This window comes from Osmia lignaria, chromosome 13 (genome assembly GCF_051020975.1).
Source record: "Osmia lignaria lignaria isolate PbOS001 chromosome 13, iyOsmLign1, whole genome shotgun sequence".
NCBI classification, from domain to species: domain Eukaryota; kingdom Metazoa; phylum Arthropoda; class Insecta; order Hymenoptera; family Megachilidae; genus Osmia; species Osmia lignaria.
Window position 1 is genome coordinate 7,365,811 of NC_135044.1, and position 25,227 is coordinate 7,391,037.

The following is a 25,227-nucleotide window of genomic DNA, read 5'->3' on the forward strand; positions in this document are numbered from 1 at the left end:
TATACAAATTTCCTTGAAATAAATATAAAATGCTTGTAAATATAATAAACATATTGGAAATTTTGTTCCTGGTTTCAATTAATTAAACATAATATTTTGCATCATTTATTTTTTTTTTTACTATGTAACATATGTATATGCACGTACTTTCAGTACATTTTAATTATGGTTTTAATTTTCATGTTTTTGTTTTTTCATTTATCTTTATATCACATTATAGATTACAATTTTTAAGATACAATTTAACTCTATACAATCGTAACTGTATCTAAATACAGAACATATACATAATATTTATTTACTTTCACTACATATTTCAGATCTAATTACAATTTATGTTTTTTATACTTTAATAAATTCTACGGGCACCATATAACAACAATTTATTTAACACAACGTTTAAGGTTATGGTTAATTACGAATTAGATAAATTATACAATTAAGTTTACATTCAATTATTTTTACAAGTACTGTACCGAACAAATTTTAACACATGATTGCAATTTAAAAACGAATCCTTCTTTCATTGTCAAAGAAATAACTCTGTAACATGTGAAAGATTAATTTTATGCACTAAAATATAAACTATGTAATTTATTTAAAAACAATATTAGCTTTTAATTATTAAATGTTGCAATATTATGAAAAGTCATATTCGCTGATAATATATTCTGCACATGACATTTCATTTTTTTAAATAAGTTAATTTTAGTCCTCTGCAGTGGACTGCGCCGCATCCAAAATAATTTCAAATGAAAATGGCTGAAAACTGTATCCCAGTCCAGCGTAAAATTTACTTTGGAACTCGACCCTATAAAAATACGAATCATCTTTATTTTCTGAAACGAGCATTTCATTTATAAAAACAAGTTAAATGAAGAAAACATTTCCCATTATTTAGAAGATTTTCAAAATCATATGTATATAAACAACTATGAAAGATAAGAAATAAAAATTACTTTTGTATGTAAATTAAATATATAAAACGAAATAAGGAACACCTATGCTGTGATAAAAAATAATTCATACCAATGAAGTCGAAGTGTATGTAAGAAAGCTGACAATCCTTCCATAAGTACCAAAATACCAACGGTAAGAACGGCCCAAAATGCAAATACGGCCCATAAAATAATTCCACCGGACCAATCTTCTTGAGTTAATCCATTTCTCATAACCATATTCCACAATACTTCTGATAATTCTAAACATCATTAATGAAATATGTCTATAAGGATATGTTTATTGTATACATTATCAAATAGTAAATAAAAATCTTTCAACTTACGAGCATGAGCAAGAGATAATGCCCATAAGCGCAGATACGACGCAGTATGTGATACACTACCAAGTACATACTCAATAGTATGAATGCCTTGATGAATAAATACTTCATTCATATCTTCTTCTTCTTCTTCCCTATGAGTTCCTTGGGGGACTCCGTTTGCTGGTTGTATCGATTCAACACCACCTTCTACATCTCCATTTTCTGTACCATGGTTATTTAACTAATAATATAAAAAAAAAAAATATTTAGAATCAATATATATTCTTCAACTACTGTTTACTGTATATTGCATATTTTCTTAATATAAACTTATGACATATAAATGTTTAAAATATTAAATTTTGCATTCAACCTGAACATGTTGCTTCTTTCTATTGTACATTAACATAAAAGGTTTGGCGAGCAACATCCATGGAATGCAAAGAATAGCTACAAAAAGAAGAAGTTTCTGGAATCCTTCTTGTCCAGCATACATCCAAGGTGTGCATTGTTCTGGTGCGGTTCCAGGTTTATTTAGTACCATGTTAATAAAAGTAATTAATACTGATGGTGCACAGAAAGGGCCATGTTCTGGATCACTACCTGTAAATAGTGATAGTAATGAAAAATTTGATGATTAACATTATATTCTAATGATAAAATATTATTTACCACCATTATCAGGGCCATATTTCATCCATTTAATGAACATAAGGAGTACCATGTACAGGAAAAGAAACATTAAAAATACAATTTGAGGAATAAATTCACAAAATATGCTAAGTTTCCTTCTAAAGTACATATGGTTCCACAGTCCAACAATTACACCAAATAACATATGCAAGACTCCAAAAATTATAGATATTTTCATTTTGTATGAATTTAGAAAGATGATTTTATTCTCAGCTAACTGCCACACAGGATCCATTCCTACTGGATATGGAGTTTGCAAATAGTCCTTTTGACTAGGATTTAGTTGTAACTCCTTATTTGCGTGTATCGTACTATAGTCATAATTGATTGCCCAGTAGGAACCAAATATATTCAATGACTTAGAAAACACATCGTTGTATATGAACCCAGTGTAGATAGAAAATAGACCCATTAGAAAAATAATATATCGACCACCAAAGAATATATTCCAAATTTCATTATCAGATTTTTTCGCAGCCAGTGGTTTCTCCTTTAGTACCATCCATCCACCAAAAAGAAACAGAATAAGTCCATGGCCAGAGTCTCCAAACATCACAGCAAACAAAAATGGAAATGTTATTATAGTATAAGGTGCTGGATTCATTTCTCTATATGAAGCAACTCCATATGCATCTATCAAAGCTTGGAAACCTTTAGTAAATTTATTTGTCCGATTGTAAGTTGGTGGATCCTCAAAAGTTGCCATACGATTTAGAATTGGCGGTACAGAACTTCCACTACGTTCCTAAAATAATTAATCTATATTATTACATTACAATAATTTTAAATAAAAATGAGAAACGGTGTTACAGATAATTACAGTTCCACGTCTCAATGCCAATTGAATTGTTTCAATGTCCAGCACAGGAACCCAGCATTCAGCAATTAAACATTTCTGTGTAACATCTAAATTAAACAAATTCAATGTATGGTAAATTGCCTTGATTTTACGGACTTTGACAAACCAATTTTTGATATTCTTTGCAGCAGCTACTAAGACACGATGACGATGATCTTGGGTTTGTCCAAGAACCTAAATCAAACAATTTATTAATTATTAAATTGATAATTGTAGAAAATGATTATACTGAGAACAATGAACTGAACTGTATTTAAATCTTCAATTCTGGTCATAACTCCCATTGCCATTTCACGACGATCAGCAGGTGCCTCAGGGCAAGGATACAAAGTAGCTCTGAATCCTTCACAGATTTTTTTTACTCGAGTCTTCAGCTGATCTCCTTGGAAGAATATGATGAATACAGATTTGAAGACTTGGTCTCCCTAAAACGTAACAAAATATTATTCTATAGTTAAAGAATAAGGAAGAAAGTTAAATGCTCTTAAGGATTTCAAAGTTTGCTTACCGTCGAGGGATCCTCCAGAGGAGTTTCAATTTCTGCTTGACGTAAGAATACATTTCCACGACACGCACGCCAAAGCATGCGTTCAAATGCTGGAATACGTTCTCTTAGGATAACTCCTGCGACGAAACTATTTGGAAAATAATTTTAATAAAAATGTACTCGCAAGAAGGAAACAAAGGGGAAAAAAAGCTACATACACACGTATAAGTGTGATGCATCTATAATGACCACCTAAAATATATATATATTTTTTTTAAAATAAATTTCATACATTTATTTGAATTTGAGGGATCAACACAAGAAGATATTTAAGGTGATCATTATAAATTACTTCCTGTATATTGCGACAATTCGTTTTTGATTTAATATGATAAAATGTCAGCAATATACAGTAAAAATTATTTCATAGTAGAAATTAACTTGTTGAAAGTTCACATTATGTGAATATTGGATTTTCAATCTGTATCGTTTGGCATCTTTATCTTCTTATGTAGTTTTGTTTATAATTTTATTTAAAAATCCACTTAAAAAGAAGAACAATACTTTATATTACCATTGAGATAATGATGATTTTTGTAGCCATGGTTATAGTAGTAAAAGGAAAGTTTTAGTTTCTATATAATAATAGTAACAACGATTATAGTAAAACAACAAGGACATCAACAATGACAATAATATGCAACCTTGGTTTTAAAAAACCATTCTGATATGCTTAGTTATGCAGAGAAAAAACTGTTAAATTTTAATAGTGGTACAATTAAATGAAAACTACATAAGTGAACAACGTTTAGCAAGAAAGGAAGACATGTCATTATGAAACTTGGAAAAATCAGTAACTGCAATTCTTGAAAAGCTTCATTTGTTACTACTGGTATTCCATAATGCAAAGATATGTTAAAACAGTTATAATCAAACCAACTTGAAGATTGTAATGTTATTAGTTTAAGTAAAAGTATTTGTATTTGTTTAAATAAAAAGAAAGTATATATGTATTTATTTGTGCGTTTAGGTAAATTAGGTATTTAGGAATATAAACATTTTGTTATATAGAAAAAGGTATACTATTCAGTAAAAAAAGCACAAATACATTACAATGTTTTACTACACCATGGGACATATAAAATAGCAGGTAAATGTTTTATACTTCAAAACTGGGTTTAATGTTACATTAGAGCAAACTAAATGTAGGTGCACATTTAAGAAGAGCCGCAATGATTGTTATCAATATATCATTATGTTCTTTTTGAAAATTAAAAAGAAAACAGAAACTATTATGATTACATAATGACTCTTTATAAATTATACACCTTTTGTTATCAAGATTTTCCTAATTTCTACAAAGAAAATATTTAGGTGGTATTAATTAATCATTCTCTTACATAGTTAAAATCTATAATGAAATATACAATTATCAAACTACGTGTATGTATTAATTTATTAATCGTAAGTATATTTGTCTGCCTTTGAAGATATAAAAAAGACAAATTTATAATTGCTTTGAAGCCATTAGGACATATCTCTATATCCCTTAATGTCTTAGGATTATCTACTTGACAATTTTATTATCATTTCTATCTGATACACTATCAATCAAGTACTAATATTAAACATACAAAAAAACAAGTTCAATCTTATAATAGTTTTTCCATAGCTGTATTAAGTGTCATAAAGTATGTAAGTATTTTATGAAATAATTACTGTTGTTAGCTAATCAGGTCGTAATTTACATTCATGTTCTCTGCAATCAAACTAATAACAACTTGTGGCAGTACAGATAGCTTAGTAACTACATGGTTTTACTCCTCATTTTTATAGAATTTCATTAATCTTTTTTATATGTTCAAAGGAACAAATATATTTGCATCTTGACTACAACTATACACAAAGAAGTCCTTTAGATTTATTGCTGAAATAATAAAAAGGATAACTGTAACTTTATTAGGAACCCAATTCTAATATTCATGTATATCACTGACATAATTTCTGATTGTAGATTTCAGAAGGATAATAATAATGTATGGGAAGGATTTACTAGTGATGGAGTACGTACCCCAGTTGGACAGGACCAAGGGCAGACTGGCGAGCGATATTATCATCACTAATCAATGCACGTGTCATGGACTCGGTAGGATTCAAGCCTGCGTGCTCTTGCTGACGACACAACAGACAAGACACAACCACATTAGCACACTAGACATGACTATAATGCTCCAACGCCACATTATCTTTGCACAAGTCCCTTACGTTTAATAAACGCAGAGGTATGATTAAAGATATCTTTAAGGGTTCATATCTCATAAATAAAATGTCCTTTTGAGGGGTTTTATGAATAAGTTTTATCAAAGTCTATGGATAACTTTAAGTTAAAAAAAATATATATTCTAGTATATACTCTATATTACATTAAAAGTATAAAATAACTCCTAAAGCTTCATTATTCACAGAAATATTTTATTCAATGCATCTTATGTTCCATTTATAATTATGCAATTTTTGTTCCTATTTAGATGTAACTTTCTGTATAAATTATGTATATGAACTACCTCTGGCCAATTGTAATTTTATTATAAAAAAATATATAATATATGTAACCATAATTATTTGAGCAGGATATAGAAGTAGCTACCATGTATTAAACCATTGTATAAAAAAAAAAATGTAATAAAAATAATGGAAGTAACTTTGAACAAAGATATCTTAAATCAATTAAAACTGAAGTAAATATGAATTACCATGCAATGTTACATAATAGTAAAGCTGTTAATATCTATAATAGTAGATAATCATTATTACACATTAAAGAAGGTACAAAAAAGTGTTATATGCATGGCAATTCTTATTTAATAGATTAACTGAAAAAATTTAAGCTATAATTATACCTGTTAGAGTTAAATTAATGTTAAGTTCTACTTAGATTTACTTAGAAATCTCATGACAACTGATTAATTTATTTTTATAATAGTATATCCTTTGCTCATTCTATATTTTATAGTAATATAGAACATAATAATGATAATCATATAAATACAAATGTGGTTAATTCTTGGAGGAGAAAAAGAATGGAAAAAATATCTTTTTTTACATGTAAAGTATCTCCATTAGCAGGTGTATTATCATTACCATTATAGTGTTTATAGATTTATTTATTTTAATCTATAAATAGACTCATGTGTGATATAAGGGATATCAGAGTTTTATAAAGTTGGTGTCATGAAAGATCAAGAACATTTGTAGGTCATTTAATTTTCTTAGAATTTAATAATTTTAATTGCATTGAATTGAGATGGAAAAAAAATATCTAATCCCATATCTATTGCTTCTTTGTGTAATAAAAAGATTCGTATGAAAGAAATTCAACTGTAATAACTATTTAATCTACTTTGTTATGCTTTAATAGAATGTTCTTTTAAGCATGTTATTAAATTTTTCATGCACATAATCTGTTAAAAACCTACAACACATTACTTGATTTAAGCAGCTTTTTTATATTTCCTAGGTCAATATAGAAAAGCATTTAAAATGATTCAATATTTAAAACTATTACCTATTTGATAGAAAAATATCTAATAATATAAGTTTTTTGAAAATCTTTAAACTACGTATTTATATTTTTGTATAACATGTTATACGTTTTCAAGAATAAATCCATTTATAGATTAAAATTGATTATATTTCATTAATATACACATTATATTTTCATCTCTAAGTTTATTTTTTGACAAATTTAATATATCATTTTATATATATCAAATTTTCCTTAAAATAACATAAAATGGGAACACAATTTCTCGTAAGTATAATCCACAATAATAAGCATATCTATAATGCAAGCAATGTAGCAACATAAATGCAGTGATTTTTCTTTTATTATCATCTGTATAAAAGGAGACTGCTATTAGATATTATTCAATGTAATTAAGTGTAAGTTTTTAATACTTTTCTATTGACGTGCACAACATGCAAACCAAGCTCACTACATATTATGTTAAAAGGGAACATATGCATATGTGTATGTGTATGTATGATGTACATATGTATTATTATTATTATACATACCCATGGCCACACCATCATCATTTTTGTTATTTACACGAAAGATATAAATAAATAATAAATGAATGAATTCATATGTAACTTATAGTTGCTATAAATACTCGATACAGTTTGAAATGTTCTAAATAAATTTAAATATGTTATGTAAATGACGTCAAACTGTATCAACTGTTATACAATATAATGTTTAAATTACATTTCAGAGCAGTGATTTAACACACATTCTGGTAAAAAACTGATACTCTTTTAATAACAATTAATATATGATCAATAGGTAGATGTTATTCAATTAAGCAAACAGTCGTATTTGTCTTTAAAGAACAACCAAAGTCGCTAAAGCAACGATTTTTCACATCACCATTTATAAACATTATACACATCTATTTCTGCTTAATTTTTTTTTTTTAAGTTACTTAAAAAAAGTTAACTTGCAAAGTACAACTAAACAGATAATAAAACAATTGTGATAGATTAGTTTAATGTGTACAAATGAAAAAAAAAAGTGTGAACATGAAGTGTACTGATAAATTAATTAAAACAACAACAAAACATTAATAGGAAAACGTGATACGTATTACAATACAAGATTCAAAACTTTGACAGCCAATTTTATATACATAAGTACATCTTTGTTCAATTAGTGGTTGTCACCAGTCATCTTTTTATGAACACTTTCATCCCAATTAATTCAAGTTACTTAATGCTATGTTTCAAGAATCAAATTACAGTATCTAATTATAAAATGAAATTTAAGTTCAAAATTTTGTATATATAAACAGTCTTGTGAAAGTTTGCAGCAACAGTACATACTTTTATGAAATGCAAAGCTATCAAAGTATTGAAATTGTATGCAAAAATCAACGTTCTTTTTGTTTAATTCTTAAAGTTTAATTTTTTTTAAAGTGTGACTTCTTGAAAAATTGATAAGTAACATAAGAACTACAAATCTTTTAGCGACTATGATATTAGTGCTCCTGTTTGGTTTTACGAGCTAAAGGATTTTAAGTAACTACGGGTAAAAAACACGGAGCAAAACAGATTTTCAAATGCAAATAACGGTTGATAACAGCTTGCCTGAGGGGATTCCTATAGTGTGCTTCTATGGTGTCTGCCGTAGTATACAGGTGCTGTAACCACAGAACACACTGACGCATCATGCCCTCTACTTAAAATCTATATTTGTACAATGCCTAACAGCACAGAAAACATTTATCAAAAGCTCTGCAATATGTGCAGATTATGAATATTAATAATGAATATTATGGATATTAATAAATTCTGATTTTATTAAAAAGTGCATACAGATGTATCTATAGATTTAATGTTTTCTTTGTTACTTTAATATATTACTATTATTGTTGCAAAGACATTCTATAGTAAATTGTTGATGAAATTTGTGAAATATTTTAAAATTAAATCTATAGAACATTTATGTTGTACAAACACAATTCTTAGCCACTGGTGTTTAAAATGTAGAACGTAAGGATTCTCCTTTACATTACAGATTTTAAAGTTACATTGTTTTCATGATAGTTTGTGAAGTGTATAAATCACTAACATTAATAATATAAACATAATATATAATATTTGTGGTATTAATGCTACCTTAACAAATCTTTGTAGAAGAGAATTTTCTAATTCATATCATTTTTGTGTGATCTGCACAATGAATTATGAAATTAAATTTTTCAAGTTTAATGACTGCTGTAGGATAATTCATGAATCACCACGCTCTACATTGTTTGAATCTACACCACATTTAATTACCCGAGCTTGAGAGCCTGGCCGCCAGCGCGGAGGCCCTCTTCACCCAAGAGAGTGACTTGTTCTTCCTCACGGCTGGGGTCTGCCATCTGCGACACGACACCTCCATTCTCAGCCTGGCAACAGACACATGTCACCTCTCTTTTGCCCTATCTCCCGACTTGTCTAATATTTTATTCATACATTTATTAAACTCACCAATCTTAATACAGATGGTTATTTTAACAAAATCTCATAAAGGAATTGAAAACAAATGTATGAAATTAAAAGATTCTATAATTTTGTAGCTTGTAATTAAGATTAAATTTAATTTTCCAACTTATGCGGTATTTCATTTTACTGAGTTATTTACTTAAAAACAATAATAAGATATTATACAGAGTATCTAACTAAAATGTCTACATTTATTAAACTATTACAGATATCAAAATGAATTATTTACACAACAATTTCTGTATATACAATTTTTTTATATCCATAATAATTTAAGCGCATACACATTTAAGTCAGATACTGTGTGTATAATAATATTAAAAACTGATTGCATTTTTATCAAGATCTATGTTTTAAACATCACGCATCAAGAACAAATGCATGTTACAGATATTTAAAACTTTTGGACTTATTTCCTGTTGCAAAACATTGTATAGTACCGCTGGAAATATTTGTCTTATATGTGTGTCATTTCTGTATTAAGAAAGTACTGTTTGGGATAAATGATTATTTCATTCAAATATATATAGAATTTATGTTCTTAAATATTTAATACATATATATGTAATAAATATAATGTAACTAAATTTAGGCAAAATGTCTATAAAAATTGATTTCTACTAATAAAAATTACTATGAGTAAATTTCATTTCATCATCACAAAACTGTGAAAATGTTTACTATTATAAAAGTTACAATAAACGAATTACAAAATTATTGACACAGGCAGAAATTTGATAATAAATTTATATCCTTACTTTTTCTTATGTAAAATCGTATTGTACTGCTATTTTACAAGTGAGATTATAATTAAACAGAAATTAACTATAGAGAATATATTGAATACAACAGTATTTCTACTCATTTTTAAATTTCTATATTTAGAACTGGTCTTCATGTCATTGATATGTTATCACTTTTTAATCTGCAGTCATTCAAAAACAGATAACTATATGAATCATTGAATTAGAAGATAAATATAGAAAATAAAATTCCTTTGACCAGATTATCAAAAGAGATAAGAACAATTAATTATGAGAATTACTCTTGTACATTAAAATAAAAAATATAAGTATAACTTTGACTTTTACCAATAATTTTATAATTCATTCAGGAGATTTCTACTATAATTAGGTATTATTTAAAGTATCATAATCAGAATTGTGAAATAAATTAAAATATATACATTACTTGTATTTAAAATGCTCAATACATTTAACATTAGTTATACAAGTATCTCTACAATTTCAAACACATACATTATGTAATTACATAAGAAATCTCCAATTTTATGCTTTTTACTTAATTTTACACTTCAAGTGATAAATAAACGAGTTATAACAGGTTCAATTAACGCATATCTTTTTTTCATTTTTATGATACTTCTGTTAAATAAATTTTCAAATATTTAACAAAATAATTTGTAATTAGCTAAGATCATTTTCAATGATATAAGTGGTAGGTTCTTATAAAAAATCATATATCATCTATATATGAGTGACAATTGAATCATCGAGAATCTTATAATAAAAATGATCACATTTAAATTTGAAGATAAATAAGCAATTGTTTACAATACTCATTCTTGTTATTTCTCACTGCCATGTGAGATGGAGACAGTTCAAAGCAAAAACATTTTATGCAGTTTCATAATGAATGTGTTTGAAATCAAGTTCTACTCAATAAAATTTTTACTAGAATGCAAATGTTATTTGTTATTTCCAGATAATTTTGTTTTATGTGTATGTTTCCTTCAAGTTTGTACTGTGATATGCAATGGGTACCAGCTGAACAATGATCTGTTTAAAAAATGTGTTTTTTATCAAAGTTTTTTTTTTCAAAATGTTTCTAGCATGCATAGTTTTGTTTGTAATGATAACACTGTATATACACATAACACTTACAATACTTGGCATGCTTCATGCAAAGAAACCATAAAATAAATGTATATCAGTAACTTTTAATAAAAGTTACAACATTCACATGTACCAGTTAGCTACATGCATTTTTCAAACGTTTAATAATTCAAGCATCAGTACTATGTCTTTTATTTTGATGCATAAATTCATATAATTAAGCAATTAATTCATCATTTTAAATTAATAAAAATTAAATAAATACAAAGGGTTATATTCTTTGTTAAGGATAATGCACTATAATATAAAATATTTTCTATATAAATAATTTTTCAATTGAAAATGTAATGCATCATAGGTACAATCTATCTACGTATTATGTGTAAAGCAACCTATTTTAATCTAATGAATTATTATTCGTGGATACAAAATATGGTAATTTGAGATAATATATGAGCATATTGTTTATAATTTTTAGGGAAACACAATGTAAATATTGGGCAGGAAGCATGGAAAAATTTTTATATAATGTTGAAACCTTTATAACATTACATTATGCTTTTTTCAAAACTATATACCTTCCATAAATATATTATTTCAAATACCTACAATGTATTCATTAGTAAGTTAAAATGAGTTACTTTATACACTTATTGTTGTGTAATGATATAAAGTATCCAAAACTCTTGATGCTACAGTTATTAATACACAATTATAAAATAGTTTAAGTCTACTAAGTATGATATGAATGTAATGTTTTTGATACTTCTATATTTCTACTAATTAAACTACTAGATGTAACATGATTACAGTTTACTCGTTATTATACAATGTACGTACATTCATTACGTTACATGTGTGCAAGACATGATTCTTACAAAATCTAAAAAAGATACTTTTGAAAAACCAAACACAGGGGATTATGAACAATTATCTTAAAAAATGATTTAATGATATATTAAATTAAAAACACTTAATTACTACATTTATGTGTTTATATATATATGTACCAAATTGATTCAATCTAAAAAACAATATGGTTTTTGAAAAAAATTTAAATACTGCATGAACAAGAATTTTGAAATGTAATATAATGTTTATCACGTTTTACGTATAAATGCAAAATGTTTTTGATGCATGTAGTATTAATCAATTTTATGTAATATTTAAGAATTAAGAATAAAATATAATGCAATTCCTTTTTAATTTGTTACAAGAAAGGGAGAAATTCAAAGGATATAGGGAGATAGGGCTTCAATAGTGACTTGTGTCCTTTGCAATACTGCAACTTTGTTAGTTGGCAATACTAACACATTAATAGTCCTAAAATCACTCAATAGCATCATTAGTAACACGAAACAAAAATAGCTTCATATCAATGATTTCTTGATTTGGTTATTTGATTATTAGCAATATTAAAATTATTATTTTCCGTTTTGTAAAATAACTTCACTTTTTTTATACAAAACTGCAAAGCAATTGCAAAAAAGGCATCTGAAAGGCATAGACTTTTATTGCCATGCATTTGATCCTTTGCGGACAGAGCACTTCTAAGCTCAACACCATATATGTACTGAATATTTTTCAGTTAAGATAAAATATGCATGTATTATAAATTTATATTACTATTATAATTTTCTTGGAATACGTGTATGGGTTGATTATCCGCAAAGGATAATTACTTGTATAGCTCAGAAAGCTATATAAAAATTCACATAATGAAGCATGTAATTATTTCTATCAAAAATTTCTTTACACCGAACATATTTATTTATGTATTTGACCAGTAGATTTATTCAAAATTCAAAATTGGTAACTGTATGTATAAAGAATTTTCCACCTAAAATATGCCTCTTTTTATTAATACTATTGTAACAATAATTAATCCTGGGTAAAGATTAATATATCGTGTTATAATTTTTGCAATGACGAATGAAACACTGATGTTAAATAAAAAACTTAAAATGCTAAATGGTTATCTCGATATATAATCTTTAATTATTCCGAAATACTGCGCACCGCCTACATAACAGTATATGTATTCATATAATTAACGAATCCGAGTTGTACAGTGTTAATTTATTCTCGATTAACAACTTTAAATTTCAGATTTAAAAAATCTTAACAATAAATAAAAAAAGAATCCATCATTTCAGGTGAAAAATTCTAATGCAGTAGTATCCCCTGGATTACTTCTGCTTGCTTAGTTATTATATTAACTGCACTAATCTGAGCTACTTAACAGAGATAATTTTTATGTTAATACTATCTATTATCAATTATCATTTAATCAATCATTATGTCATCAAAAGAAGCAAACAGATTGATATATTTTTTATTTTATCAGAGTAAAATTATTTTAATTACACTGTTCAGGTTCTTACACTGAAAACTGTATAAAACATTATCATACTCGAATAATTTAGAGTTACATATATTCGAATCTGTGACAATTGAACAAAGATTACTTTATGTAGTACTACATTCTATTATAGCTAAACAATAAAAACCTGAGGAAATTAGTTTAAAAATTTTCATCATTAATATTAAATTTTTTCATTCAAGATCACTTAAGATAATATTATACATCACAGTTAAACTGGTTTTAATACTACTATATTCTATCAATCAAAATGTAAGATACGTATTAAATGTTGGATAAAGTAGGAAAAAGAGAGATAGAACTAATATCGATAACAATTATCATAAAAGCTATTTAAATAACATTCTATTATTTTTTAAGATAGAAGAGGTAACCAATATTCCTCTTTTGTGTAACAAAAATTCACTCTGTATATTTCTAATAGATGTTATTAGGAATACATATTTAACCACACCTCTTACATATTATACCATAATCATTTAAATTATACTATCAAAGTAGAATTCAAATAAAACATCCTTACCTCATCAAAAAACACTTGCGTTTTCCTGAGTATGTGTTTCAACTCTGTCAATTCCAAAAAATTACGTTTCAAAGCTTCTGCATTCTGATTGACCTCTCGTAGCTCATTTTCTAATTTTTCAAACGTTGCTTCGAGGTCTATCATCTCTCTAGGCTGGGGTGCTTCTGGATTTTCTCCGGTATCGAGCATGGGAATACCATCTTTTTTAATTTCTTTTTCCAAATATCGTAATTTTCGTTCCATTTCATCACACCGACGTACTTCATTAACGAATTTTCGTTGAAATGCATTGACATCAGGATTAAGCTACACAAGAGAGTAAAAATGTTACTAAGAAATACTAAGGAAAGTCAGAAAGAGTCAAGAGGTAATAAGAAGGTCAAAGAGAACTGTAAAAACATTCAAGAAGAGCCAAAAAGAGCCATGAAAAGCTAGGAATAGCCCAGAAGACTCAGGGAAAATCAGACATAATCAAGGAGAACCAAGAACAATCAGAAAAAACCAAAGAGAACCAAGGGTGGGGCAAGGAAGGCCAAGGAGGAGCAAGGAAAGCTAGGCAGAGCCAGGAAAGGTAAACTTTACTTTAAACCTTGTATTGGAATAAATTTTTTCCTTTGATATAAAAATTAATACCTACGTTAACATCTTTTAAGACTTTGTGATTATGAGCTTAGAAAAATTAGTTAAATTATAGAAACAATTTTATTAGGAATTATACTTTACCATTAAAGATGACAAAAGTTTACAATACAATAGAGTTTACAATTTTTTTCGTTTTACTTACAATGTTAAAATGCTTATTAAAATTTGTGCTATACCGTAACAAATATTTTATATTTATTAACATGTAAATTAAAATCGTCGCACAGAAATTACACGTGAAGATTCTTTAACAAAATTAGCCTTTGAATAAATAATAATAAAATAAAACTTACATCTCGAAATTGCACAAGTCCAAGTTCGCCAAGCTCCGAAACACAGGCGTATGCGGCTTCACTTTGCAAAAAGAGTTGACACAAGGTCATCTCTTCGCTTCGAAAAAGCGATCCCATATTTGTATTCGACAATATTTCAATGATCCTTATTATAAAATAACTAAAAACTACAGCATAAAGAGTAAGCTTTATCTAGAAAATTTAAAAATGAAAAAGTAGCTGAACGTATTATCAATTCACACATAAGTTTCAAAACCTCCTTTCCTTAAATGCTTAACGGACGCACCAACTTCTCATTGCGGATAGAATAAGTAATCAATAGGATAATCACGAGGTAAGATGGCCATAAATCACAAGATGACGGTATGTCGTTACTCGTATTTTTAGTTAACGCCCAAAAACTACACTAGCGACAATCCATACAATTTAAATAAGTACTGTGCACCGAACACAAGAAGACTCGCGTGACGGCACAGAGGCAAGAGGAAATACTATATTAAGCGTCACGAGAGTCCATAACTAAGGACGCGCAGGTTGGAAGATGGTGGGGGAACGCAGCGAGCTCTCCGCCAATCGCTTTCCTCTTCGTCTGGGAGTATCGCCAATCAGAGCGACAATGCGCAGAAAAGAACGAAAATTGGTCTTTTCGCAGTTATGGACTCTCATGATATCAAGTATACACACACATCGACTAACCTCCTAGTTTTACACGAGCCTAAATAATAGATGTGACTGCTTTGACCAATCATACGTCAGGACTGATAATACGTGTGAGCTGACGTAGAGTCCGACCAATGAACTTCGAATTCCGCGTCGGTAAAACAGTCAACGTTTCATCGAAAATTAGACCGAACAGAAACTGATTTAAGCGCCATCTCAATTATCGCGTAGCGAATTTCTATGAAATGAAAAGTAGAGTCATGGATAAAGAAATTTATGAACTTTCCAATGTATGTACGTTCTAGGGATTTTTCTAGGGACTTCGTTTTTCTCACATATGTCTAGTTTATTTATACAACTCTATGTGTCAGCACATACGTGGCCTCGTATGTACTACAGGGAGTTGCTACATCTATTGAAGCATTAGATTAGCGGGTCATATGATGAACTTATAGATTGATATTGGGTCTAACAATAAGGGAGTGTCTTAATTTTATAGTTAATTTCTACGAAATAAAAATGTTAAAATTGTTTTTGTGTTGCATAGCTGTATTTGTTGCAGGTATTGTATGTTTTATATAAATTATTAAGTAATATTGGAATGTAATTTAAATAATATCAGTGATTAGAAGAATTTGATAACTACAAATCAAATTCTTTTTCCCGTTTTTTTTTTTATGTTACAGTTAAAGCAAGTGGAGATTTTGTAGTTCTACATAGTCCAAACAGTGTCCTATTTAATGGGAATGAAGAAGTGGAACAAAGCTTGCTTAAAGAAGTATTAGCTGCTGCATTAGGATTTACTGTTAAACTGGTATATTTTTTTTATTGTTTTTAACATTATAATGTTAATATTTTATTGTCATAAAATCTAGGAATATATTTTTGAAAGATTCAGTATATTTCAAATTTTAATAATATATCATTGTGATTGTTATTACAGAGAGGAATATGGAGTGGCATTTCTATTACCGATCCATTTAGCCTTCCTGAAGCTGTAGTTGCAGTAGTAATAGAAGGAGTAGATTCTTTAGATATACCAAAGGGTAAAAGATTTCCTCTATATGTTAATGAAGTTGAAGAAACAACATGGCAAGCTCTTAGAGAACGTCTTGAAGAAAGAGACAATGATAACACTTTAGTAAGAATTTCATTAGGAGATGGTTTAGATGCTGTAAGTACTATAATAAATATTAGTTTAAATAAAATAAATGTTTGTATGTAATAACATTAAATATATTGATTTACACGAGTTTTTTTCTTTTGATTTATGTGCTAAAATAATGTAATTTGTACATAATATGAGTTTAGCTAGGACAGTCTGCTCTTGGAGAATTAAAACCAACTCCTATCGATGAATCATCTTTGAGAGCTTTAAATTTAAGGAAGGAAGAGGACAAGAAATTCCTTGAAGAAGTACAGTTACTCCATGCAATTGCTAAAAAAGCACCTTCTGCAATTAAACCAGATTCCAAATCTGATATCTATTGGCTTGTCATATCTGGTTTACGCCCGATTTTTGACGCTTACGGCAGTAATTCAACTACTTCTAGGGAAGCTTTATTATTATTAAATAATGCTTTGAATGTTATCCACGATGCATTTATCCAAGCTTATGAGGGCCAGGTATGACTTCGATAATATATTAAAATTCCAGTATTTAGTAACTTCTTAATATCATTTAATACAAAGCAAAAATTGTTTTAATTCAGGTATTAATTGTGGCCTTTACAAACGATGCAAGTAAGGTACACCACATTCGTTCTGTAACTCAAGAAAGGCAAAAACGGGAGGCTTCAGAACCGGTTTGTATTTAAAACTTTTTGTAATTTATAACATAAGTTTCTGTTTTACATTATCATATTACTTTTTATATTTACATTACAATTTATTACATTTATATATAACATTAATATTTACTACGGACATCATGACATTAAAACTAAAGAAAATGATTATGAATTATTTTTAATTAGTAACTGAAAAGACTTTATAGGAAACTTAAATATAGTGTAATTTTTCAATAATTGTATATGTATTTCAATATATTTCTCACAAATTATTACAATGAAGCAATTCCGTATGTCAAAAAAAAAATTTTTAGTATTTTTTAACTTGCAATTCCATTTCTAGTATATAAACAATTAAGAATTATACATCTAATTTTTGAATTATGTTGTTTAACTTACATTTATACATTTGTATTTTACATTCGTTTCATGCGACTTAGAAGTTGAATTTCTAATTTTTAGTCACTTATATCCTAACAGTGAAGCTGTAGATTGTACTTTTCAATTTCTTTTGACATACGAAATTTATATAATTAGGCTCACTGCTTGTTCTGGGGGGGCACTTTATATGTAATTTCAGACGATTATTTGTTTAATGAATCTAATATTAATTAAACATGAATCTAATGGGGCAATATTGATAACATTACTGTTGCTATAACATAACTTACATGTTACTCCAATGCTAAAAATTGTTAGACACTGCATAAATATAAGCTTTGAAAATACAGGGTGGGCCATAATAGAAATAGTGACAAAATTCTTTTTTTTTTATGTTTTAAGATTAAAGGAGACTTTTTATTTAATATATGAGATATTGCATACGCGGCAACAGTACCTCATGTATGAGATAAAAGGCTCTTATTAATTCTAATACATAAGAAAGAATTTTTTCATTCTTTCTATTAGATTATAAGAAAAAGCGCTTAAAATGGTTTATGTAGCCCACTGTGTGTTTATGATACTTTTACATTTCAAGTAAAATAAGGTTGCATCAGAATGTTCAATTATTGTATCTAACACCTGTATCCTTTATAGGCTAATAAAACTAACAGTATAGAATCTCCTTCGGAAGTTAAACATGTTTACAACGATACAAAATTCAATAATAGTAATATTCTACCTAAGGTATATTAAAATTGTTGCATGGAAAAAATTTCAATAAAAGTAAACAGATGTGTTTGAATTAGAAATAGTTTCCTGCATGCTTTTCAAACATGTTAATGAAATATACAGCGCAGTATCTGTAATTCAGTAATTCAAAACATCTTTTTCTTTTAATATGTGAAGATTGAAAAAAAAATATACAACATTTCATTTTACTACAAAATATACTGAAACAAGGATTCGAAATTCATATAAAACACATTTTAATAAAGAGAGATTGTAATGTTTACACATTGTTAGAAGAAGGGAAAGAAATGCATAAAACGGGATTTTTAATCTGTTTATTATTTCCATTTATTTTAAATATTTGTTTATAAATTGTTAAAACGATTAGCGTTCATGTTTTACACTCTATCAATATTATGTTTTATATTCTGTATGAGATCAACAACTATTGTAATTAATTAGGTTTGGATTATCTTGAATTTTGCAACATACATATGTTGCTTTATAAATCATGTACTTATAGCAAGATGATCATCCAGCTGATAGCACAGATATAGAAAATGAAGAGGATTTAAATACAAATATTACTAGTACTAGTGAACTATACAGTGATGTGGACAGTTCGACTACAGTTAATGATTTTGATAATGATAGTGACGTCGGTAAAAATAATACGGATTTGAATAACACGACGAATACAGTAAATTCTAACACACAAATTATAGGACAGGTACCACAAACACTTTAACATATATTCTAAATAGAATTTTTTGTTTTTTTTTGCATACTTGAAAATTTTAATGTATTTTATTATGTTGAAACAAAGATGTGCTTATTGCGAAAATAATGAACATATCTCAATTTATTTTATAGTAATATATTTTAATTTAAGAGAACATTTTTATAGGAGGTTTTTCAATCGCGTTGGTGTTTTGATTGTCTTGCGTTTTGTAAATTTTACAGTTCACTTCTTCTAGTCAACCCAAAAGCTGGTAAGACAATTGAAACACCAATTCAAGTCATCATGAAAGCTTGAAATATTTTTTTTAGCTATTATATTTCTTTAGCATAAAACTTGTTATGCAATATTTTATCAGTAATTGTTAGTAGAACACATAAAATTGTAAGTAAATCTTTATTAAATTGTGCATGAATTTAGTAAATAATCCAGTATACAAAATGCTTTTGAACAATATCACAAATTAAAGTATACATTTTTCGTATCGTGTAAAAGTGAAAGCCTTTTATTATTTTGCAATTTAACATAATTTGTTGATAACTTATGTAATTTATTTATAAACGTCATACTTAAATGCATGCTAATATCATTATTTAAAATCTCAATTTTAAATATACCGAAGATATAGTTTTAGATTGCAAGATATAGACGAATCTTCAACCTTGCTATGATATGAAGAATCTTGGCTTATACTTACTAACTTAGCATATTTTATTTATATATTATATAAATGTTTTAAGTGTGCTTGTCTGACAATGCTTGTTATTAATATATTTCTTTTTATCAATGCTACTATACTATGTAGCATTTGGTAAAATGCATGATAACTTAATATAAAAAAACATACAATATGAATTTATTGGGAAAAATAATTGTATTAATGTTATTACTTGAGTATATACAAAATATTATTAACTTTGTAGCATTATATTATGTTATGTTTTTAAGGCTTTAAAATTTTTTTTTTTAACAAAGGAAGAAAGCTTTTTCATTTTAGGTATTTAAAAGTTTAGAATATATTACATTCAACAATGAATGTTATTGCAGTTGGATTACTGCAAATGTTTATAATTCAGTAAAATATAAAGTTTTTTGTTTTAGGGCGTCACTCGTCTTGCAAAAGTTTATTCAGGGGATTATCCTGTCATCTTTAACATTCTTTTATGGTTTGGAGTTGTCTTTGTTTTCTCGCTGCTTGCTATTTGCAGTATGTAATCATTTATTATTATTATTTAATAAAATGTTATACTTTTTCTAATTCTTATTTGTTACAAATACAGTTGCCATTGCTCAGATGGATCCCGGACGTGATTCTATAATATATAGGATGACTTCCAATCGCATGAAGAAAGACAATTAAATGTAAATATAAATTTAAATTAAATGATCCATTCTGTATATCTATTGTACTTAAATCATTAACCTTGCTTAATAAGCATGTGTCATTTCAATTCACAAAGTATTGAGGAAAAAAAGAACAGGAAATGTTCCATTATGTATTGTTACAACTATTGTAGTGTATTTATGTATACAATAGTTGTAACATATGTAATATAAACAGTCAGTCATTTAGTTCTCATTTATTATACACTGTAGGGAATCATTAAACAACTAAATTTTGTTACATGATAGTACTGTACAAAAGTATTTCTAGTAGATTAAATCTGTTGTAAATTAGTATAAGTTATAATAAAGAATACTTGAATGTAAAGTTATATAAAATAAAGTAACAGTTATCATGGGTATTGTGAATTAAATTAATTATACTTTCGTTATAGATCGTTTTGTTTCTATTACTATAAATACTACTGTATCATCATTATTTTACTAGAACTATTAAATAATTTTATATATTTAATCATAATTTACTGATGCATACACGATCTCTTATTACTTATATAGACGCTTGTAACTTGCGAGTTGGATAAGCGTCTTTTAAGCAAAGTAGGACTTAAAAGATAATTAATTATAAATGTAAACGAAATCTAGAAGATTAATTGCTAACGCTTTAAATTCGGTTATTCATTAATACAAGTGCCAGTAACTGCAGGTGAAAGGGTTAGATTACATCAATATGTAATGAATTTTGGTTCGATTCTCCTATGATGAATATTCTTTCAACTTCACATTGTATGCTAATTTTCGATGTTTATAATGTTTTTATTGAAGTACTTGTATGTAATCACTACTTATAATTCCTGATGAATGATACATGGAGGTAAATAAACATGTATTACATATTCATATACTGTATCTATAGTACATATTTCTGGACCACCGTTGTTCAATTTATAACAACATACTTGTATAAAATAAATTAAAAATTTTGATTTGAACATTAACGAAATTCAATAAGATTTTGTATCCATTGTCACCTACATCTTTAATATAATCTGGAATTTTATAATAAACTTAAGGTTTGGAGATGGGAGTTTTCTTTGCAATTACAATAAATATTAGATTCAAATAGAACAAAACACAGGTTTCTTCCTGTATTTAGGTGTAACATAGATTTCCTTTGGTTAAAGGCAGGTGTAAGGGGAGGAACCTCCTACCACATGTCTTTAGTTTTGGAAGAACCCAGGGAGAGGCTCATCTAGGACCTCCTATTCTCATACACAAGAACACGAATGAATACACGAGTGGTGGGATATTCCTTCCCCTACACCTCCTCTTGACTAAAGGAAGCTTAAGACACACATGATCGTATCTTTAAACCGTCGGCTTTGAAGGTTTAACCCCCACTTTGGCATTATCCCACTCTTTCTCGAAAAGCTACCCAGGTATACTGATTCCCCCACGAGGCCACAACACCTGTCACTACTACAGGAAACGACTAGTGTTTTCTGTCAGCCTACGTTTAATCCACTTTGACTTATATACAACAGTGTTGACTTCGACAATTCTTGTCACATGCATCGAGTTTGATTGCTCAGGTTAAGATAGTTGTCTATCATAGGGTGTGTAATTATCCGAAACCATCATTCTCACTCGGATATCAGAAGATTTTAGTGGAAACGCTTGACGATGGAATGGAAAAACGCATTGAAAAATTGTTTTTATATCGTTCTTCGAATTTCTGCTATTACTGGGACGCAGATAGTAACAATCTCGTGAATATGAAGTTTATACAGTTGTTATGACTGGCAATCAACGATTTTGTGACTTATTCGAAGATATGCAACCGTTATCGTTGATGCATTTGGTAACTGATATTTTTTCAAAAAAGATGAAAGATTATTGAGCGTTAAAAAATTGTACTATTTTGCAAAGAAATATTAACTTTGCATTTAAATCCTTAGATATGGAATTTAGTGTTTTTCATAATAAATGAATTAGCAAAAATTTTTATGCGTTTCACCAACTAGATATATTAGCTAGAAAAGTATTTAAAAAAAACGAATTCACAATTTACATCGCGAAAATTAAACATTAGTCAAAGTTAAACATTACTAATACACCGGTTTATTACTTATTGTTAGACAAAGCTTTTTACTTCGAATTCGTTGCACCGGGTAATTTCTGTATTTTATGACGATGACGAACATACAATTTATTTATGTCAATACCGAGGTTATTGATCATAAAGAAAATGAGATGCTCAAAGTGCAAACAGAATCGCGGAGGTACACCTGATTTTGTAGTACACAAAAGGGTTGAAATTTTGAGGAAACGGACTTCCAAATAAAAATTATTTTATTAATCTTCTATTATATTTTCGTTTTTCTACAGTTGTTTCTCGTTCCTATTTTAAATGAATTTTTCGAAAAATGGCATCTCCATCTTCAATGAGAAAGAGGTATAGGGGGAGAGGAGCATAATTAAAAATTTGTTAGTTATTTATCTTAGAAGTTTAGGTTCGATGTTACAACATTTATAATAGAATAAAATTTATGCTAATTATCTTTAACCTTTGAACAGCGGGATCTGAGTCATACGAAGTTAAATGAAAATTGTGGCTCTCTTCATGGTCCGCCGTCCGAGGGTTAATGCGCACAAAAAACTTTAAAAGCAAATAATTCAAGAGCTATTGAATATCAGCTCTATACTGGGACTTGAAAGAATATTACATTTTCTAAATTATTTTATAAAAACCAGTGGCCCAATGTTGGAGCCCCCTTCTCGTAAGATATTCGTTCTTTCATGCCCCACTCGATAGGATTTTTTACCGGGGCCTATGTACAGCGACTCGTTATAGCATCGTTATGTATATCGAACATTACTGACAAACATGATCCTCGAGGTAATTGTAATCGCGATTCGAGAAGCGGTTGTAGTGTCATCGACGACGTGGTATCTGTTCTGGACGAAAAATTCGCGTTTGTAACTTTGGCTTTACGTAATAGGTGTCGGCTACGTCTAGACTTCTTCAAGGTTATAGCCCGCAGGAAACATTCTTACTTCTAATAAGTCTCTGATTTATATAGCACCGTAACGAAAGTTTCAGTTAATCAGTCTCCCTCTCCTTAAATGAACAGTAATTATTGATTTCGAGAAAATTTCATTTCTTATTTAATATTTTTTATTAAAGGTACTTATAATATTTTTTTAATGAAATTATATAATTTCTGTATTTTTAAGCCTGCCCCTAAAAATAGAAAATAATTATCGTAATTATGGAAAATACTTGTTTCGTTAATACGGATATTTGCTATTTAATTTTAGATAAAGGGAAGGTTTCTTCGGTACAATCGACAAAATCAACATTCATAACGGTAATAATTGGATATTCAGAAGCGAAGAGGAGTAGTAAAATTTTTAATAAAATTAGAAGATCCAGTGAGTTCACTATGTGCAATTTGTTGTTCCATAAGAGGTTTTGGACGTATGATAAGAATTTTCTATTTCTGATAAAAGTGACAAGTGGCACAAGGTTGTGAATAATTTCGGTCAACGAGAAACAGAAAAATTTATAAGTGGATCACTGTGCAGGAAATAAAATAAAAGTGTTCGATTGTTTCAAAGTGTAGACAGATTTCGTTGCGATTAAAAGGAACAGGTGCAACGATGAGCGTGAGAATTGTCGTTAGCGTAACGGAGATCGCGGACATGAATCCAAAGGATCGTTACGTAGTCGAAGAGATAGGTAAGTAATTGTTTTCACGGGCTATCTGTCTTTCCAACGAGGAAATACGCTGTCGTTAATGTATTCTCTTATAACACCGCTCTTCTTTAAGGGTACGTTTTTTCACGTGACTTTTATTGCTGTGACATAACAGAAAATGTCATATCGCATTCGTGTGACATTGAAAGTCATGGCTTTTGTTATCACTATCACCGTGACATCTTTATGCACTTGGTTTCGCACAGTTCATTTACATCGTGAGAGATTTAATTAGCACGAGGACGAAGTCACGGCAGTAAAAGTCGTGCCACCTTTAGGGTACGTTTTAACTTGACAGTAAAATGGCACATTTAATGCTATGACGTTGGTCATCGCATAAATGAAAATTATAGTATTTTCATTTTTGTGATATTTGTAGCCAATGTCATGCATTGTATTTGTGTACAAGTTTCAGATGGCAGGCCATCATTAAATGTTAATTATTAATTGTATGACTAGTATACTTGCAATCAAATTGAGTTTTCCCAGGGAAAATAGCGATATAGGGGAAGTAGGAATATTTAAAATACGATATTAATATTAAAAATAATATTTAGTATACAACTTAATAATACGAATAACGAAATAAATATTAATTCACATTTTCCTGCGTAAACGGGACCCCTTTCGCTATGTTACCATTTTTCCCGAGAATGCCTAGAGGGAAAATCGAGAATCCGGGACATTAGCATTTTCCCTGAAGAAGCCTGGTTTGATCGTAATTATACCACTAATAAATGATTTATGATTAATATTAATTTATATATACC

General features: G+C 28.4%; 3 protein-coding genes across 12 annotated transcripts in view; 2 read left to right on the top strand and 1 right to left on the bottom strand.

Moving 5' to 3' along the window:
- Window positions 1–100: 100 nt before the first annotated feature.
- On the bottom strand, window positions 101–15,527 carry Vha100-1 (V-type ATPase subunit a family protein Vha100-1). 5 transcript variants are annotated; one of them, XM_034319180.2, is made up of 12 exons: window positions 15,338–15,527; window positions 15,052–15,243; window positions 14,117–14,422; window positions 9,145–9,257; window positions 3,325–3,451; window positions 3,065–3,241; window positions 2,778–2,990; window positions 1,937–2,702; window positions 1,638–1,867; window positions 1,286–1,505; window positions 1,030–1,201; window positions 101–811 (listed from the first exon to the last, which is right to left on the bottom strand). In XM_034319180.2, the coding sequence occupies exons 2-12, from the start codon at window positions 15,166–15,168 to the stop codon at window positions 709–711; spliced, it is 2,544 nt and encodes an 847-aa protein (XP_034175071.2). In that variant the 5' UTR covers window positions 15,169–15,243; window positions 15,338–15,527; the 3' UTR covers window positions 101–708. The 5 variants fall into 5 exon arrangements, with proteins under 5 accessions (XP_034175071.2, XP_034175074.2, XP_034175070.2 ...); XM_034319183.2 differs by lacking the exon at window positions 9,145–9,257 and adding an exon at window positions 8,452–8,504 and having other exon boundaries at window positions 15,052–15,527; XM_034319179.2 differs by having other exon boundaries at window positions 15,052–15,527.
- Window positions 15,528–16,092: 565 nt separating this feature from the next.
- Window positions 16,093–20,751, top strand: ATP6AP2 (ATPase H(+)-transporting accessory protein 2). Of its 3 annotated transcripts, XM_034319190.2 has the most exons (8): window positions 16,093–16,273; window positions 16,398–16,525; window positions 16,655–16,885; window positions 17,023–17,337; window positions 17,424–17,516; window positions 19,138–19,344; window positions 20,455–20,560; window positions 20,634–20,751. In XM_034319190.2, the coding sequence occupies exons 1-8, from the start codon at window positions 16,231–16,233 to the stop codon at window positions 20,711–20,713; spliced, it is 1,203 nt and encodes a 400-aa protein (XP_034175081.1). In that variant the 5' UTR covers window positions 16,093–16,230; the 3' UTR covers window positions 20,714–20,751. The 3 variants fall into 3 exon arrangements, with proteins under 3 accessions (XP_034175081.1, XP_034175078.2, XP_034175080.1); XM_034319187.2 differs by lacking the exons at window positions 20,455–20,560; window positions 20,634–20,751 and adding an exon at window positions 18,540–18,629 and having other exon boundaries at window positions 19,138–19,409; XM_034319189.2 differs by lacking the exon at window positions 19,138–19,344 and having other exon boundaries at window positions 16,100–16,273.
- Window positions 20,752–22,142: 1,391 nt separating this feature from the next.
- Window positions 22,143–25,227, top strand: part of LOC117601875 (uncharacterized) — a 48,216-nt gene continuing 45,131 nt past the window's right edge. Inside the window, exons 1-2 of one of the 4 annotated variants that reach the window (XM_034319192.2) lie at window positions 22,143–22,558; window positions 24,019–24,439. In XM_034319192.2, coding sequence (XP_034175083.1) covers window positions 24,361–24,439 — 79 coding nt within the window. In that variant the 5' untranslated portion in view covers window positions 22,143–22,558; window positions 24,019–24,360. The remainder of the gene's footprint in view (window positions 22,559–24,018; window positions 24,440–25,227) is intronic. The other 3 variants (XM_034319194.2, XM_034319195.2, XM_076691635.1) reach the window with 3 other exon arrangements.

Bases quoted from the DNA above. Each gene is read 5' to 3' on its own strand.
- ATP6AP2 (XM_034319190.2), top strand. From the start codon at position 16,231: ATGTTAAAATTGTTTTTGTGTTGCATAGCTGTATTTGTTGCAG. The intron at 17,338-17,423 runs GTATGACTTCGA...GTTTTAATTCAG, and splicing joins TCCAAGCTTATGAGGGCCAG to GTATTAATTGTGGCCTTTAC. The intron at 17,517-19,137 runs GTTTGTATTTAA...ATGTACTTATAG, and splicing joins AACGGGAGGCTTCAGAACCG to CAAGATGATCATCCAGCTGA.
- Vha100-1 (XM_034319180.2), bottom strand. From the start codon at position 15,168: ATGGGATCGCTTTTTCGAAGCGAAGAGATGACCTTGTGTCAACTCTTT. The intron at 2,991-3,064 runs GTTCAGTTCATT...TGTTTGATTTAG, and splicing joins GAATTGAAGATTTAAATACA to GTTCTTGGACAAACCCAAGA. The intron at 1,202-1,285 runs GTAAGTTGAAAG...AATGATGTTTAG, and splicing joins ATTATCTCTTGCTCATGCTC to AATTATCAGAAGTATTGTGG.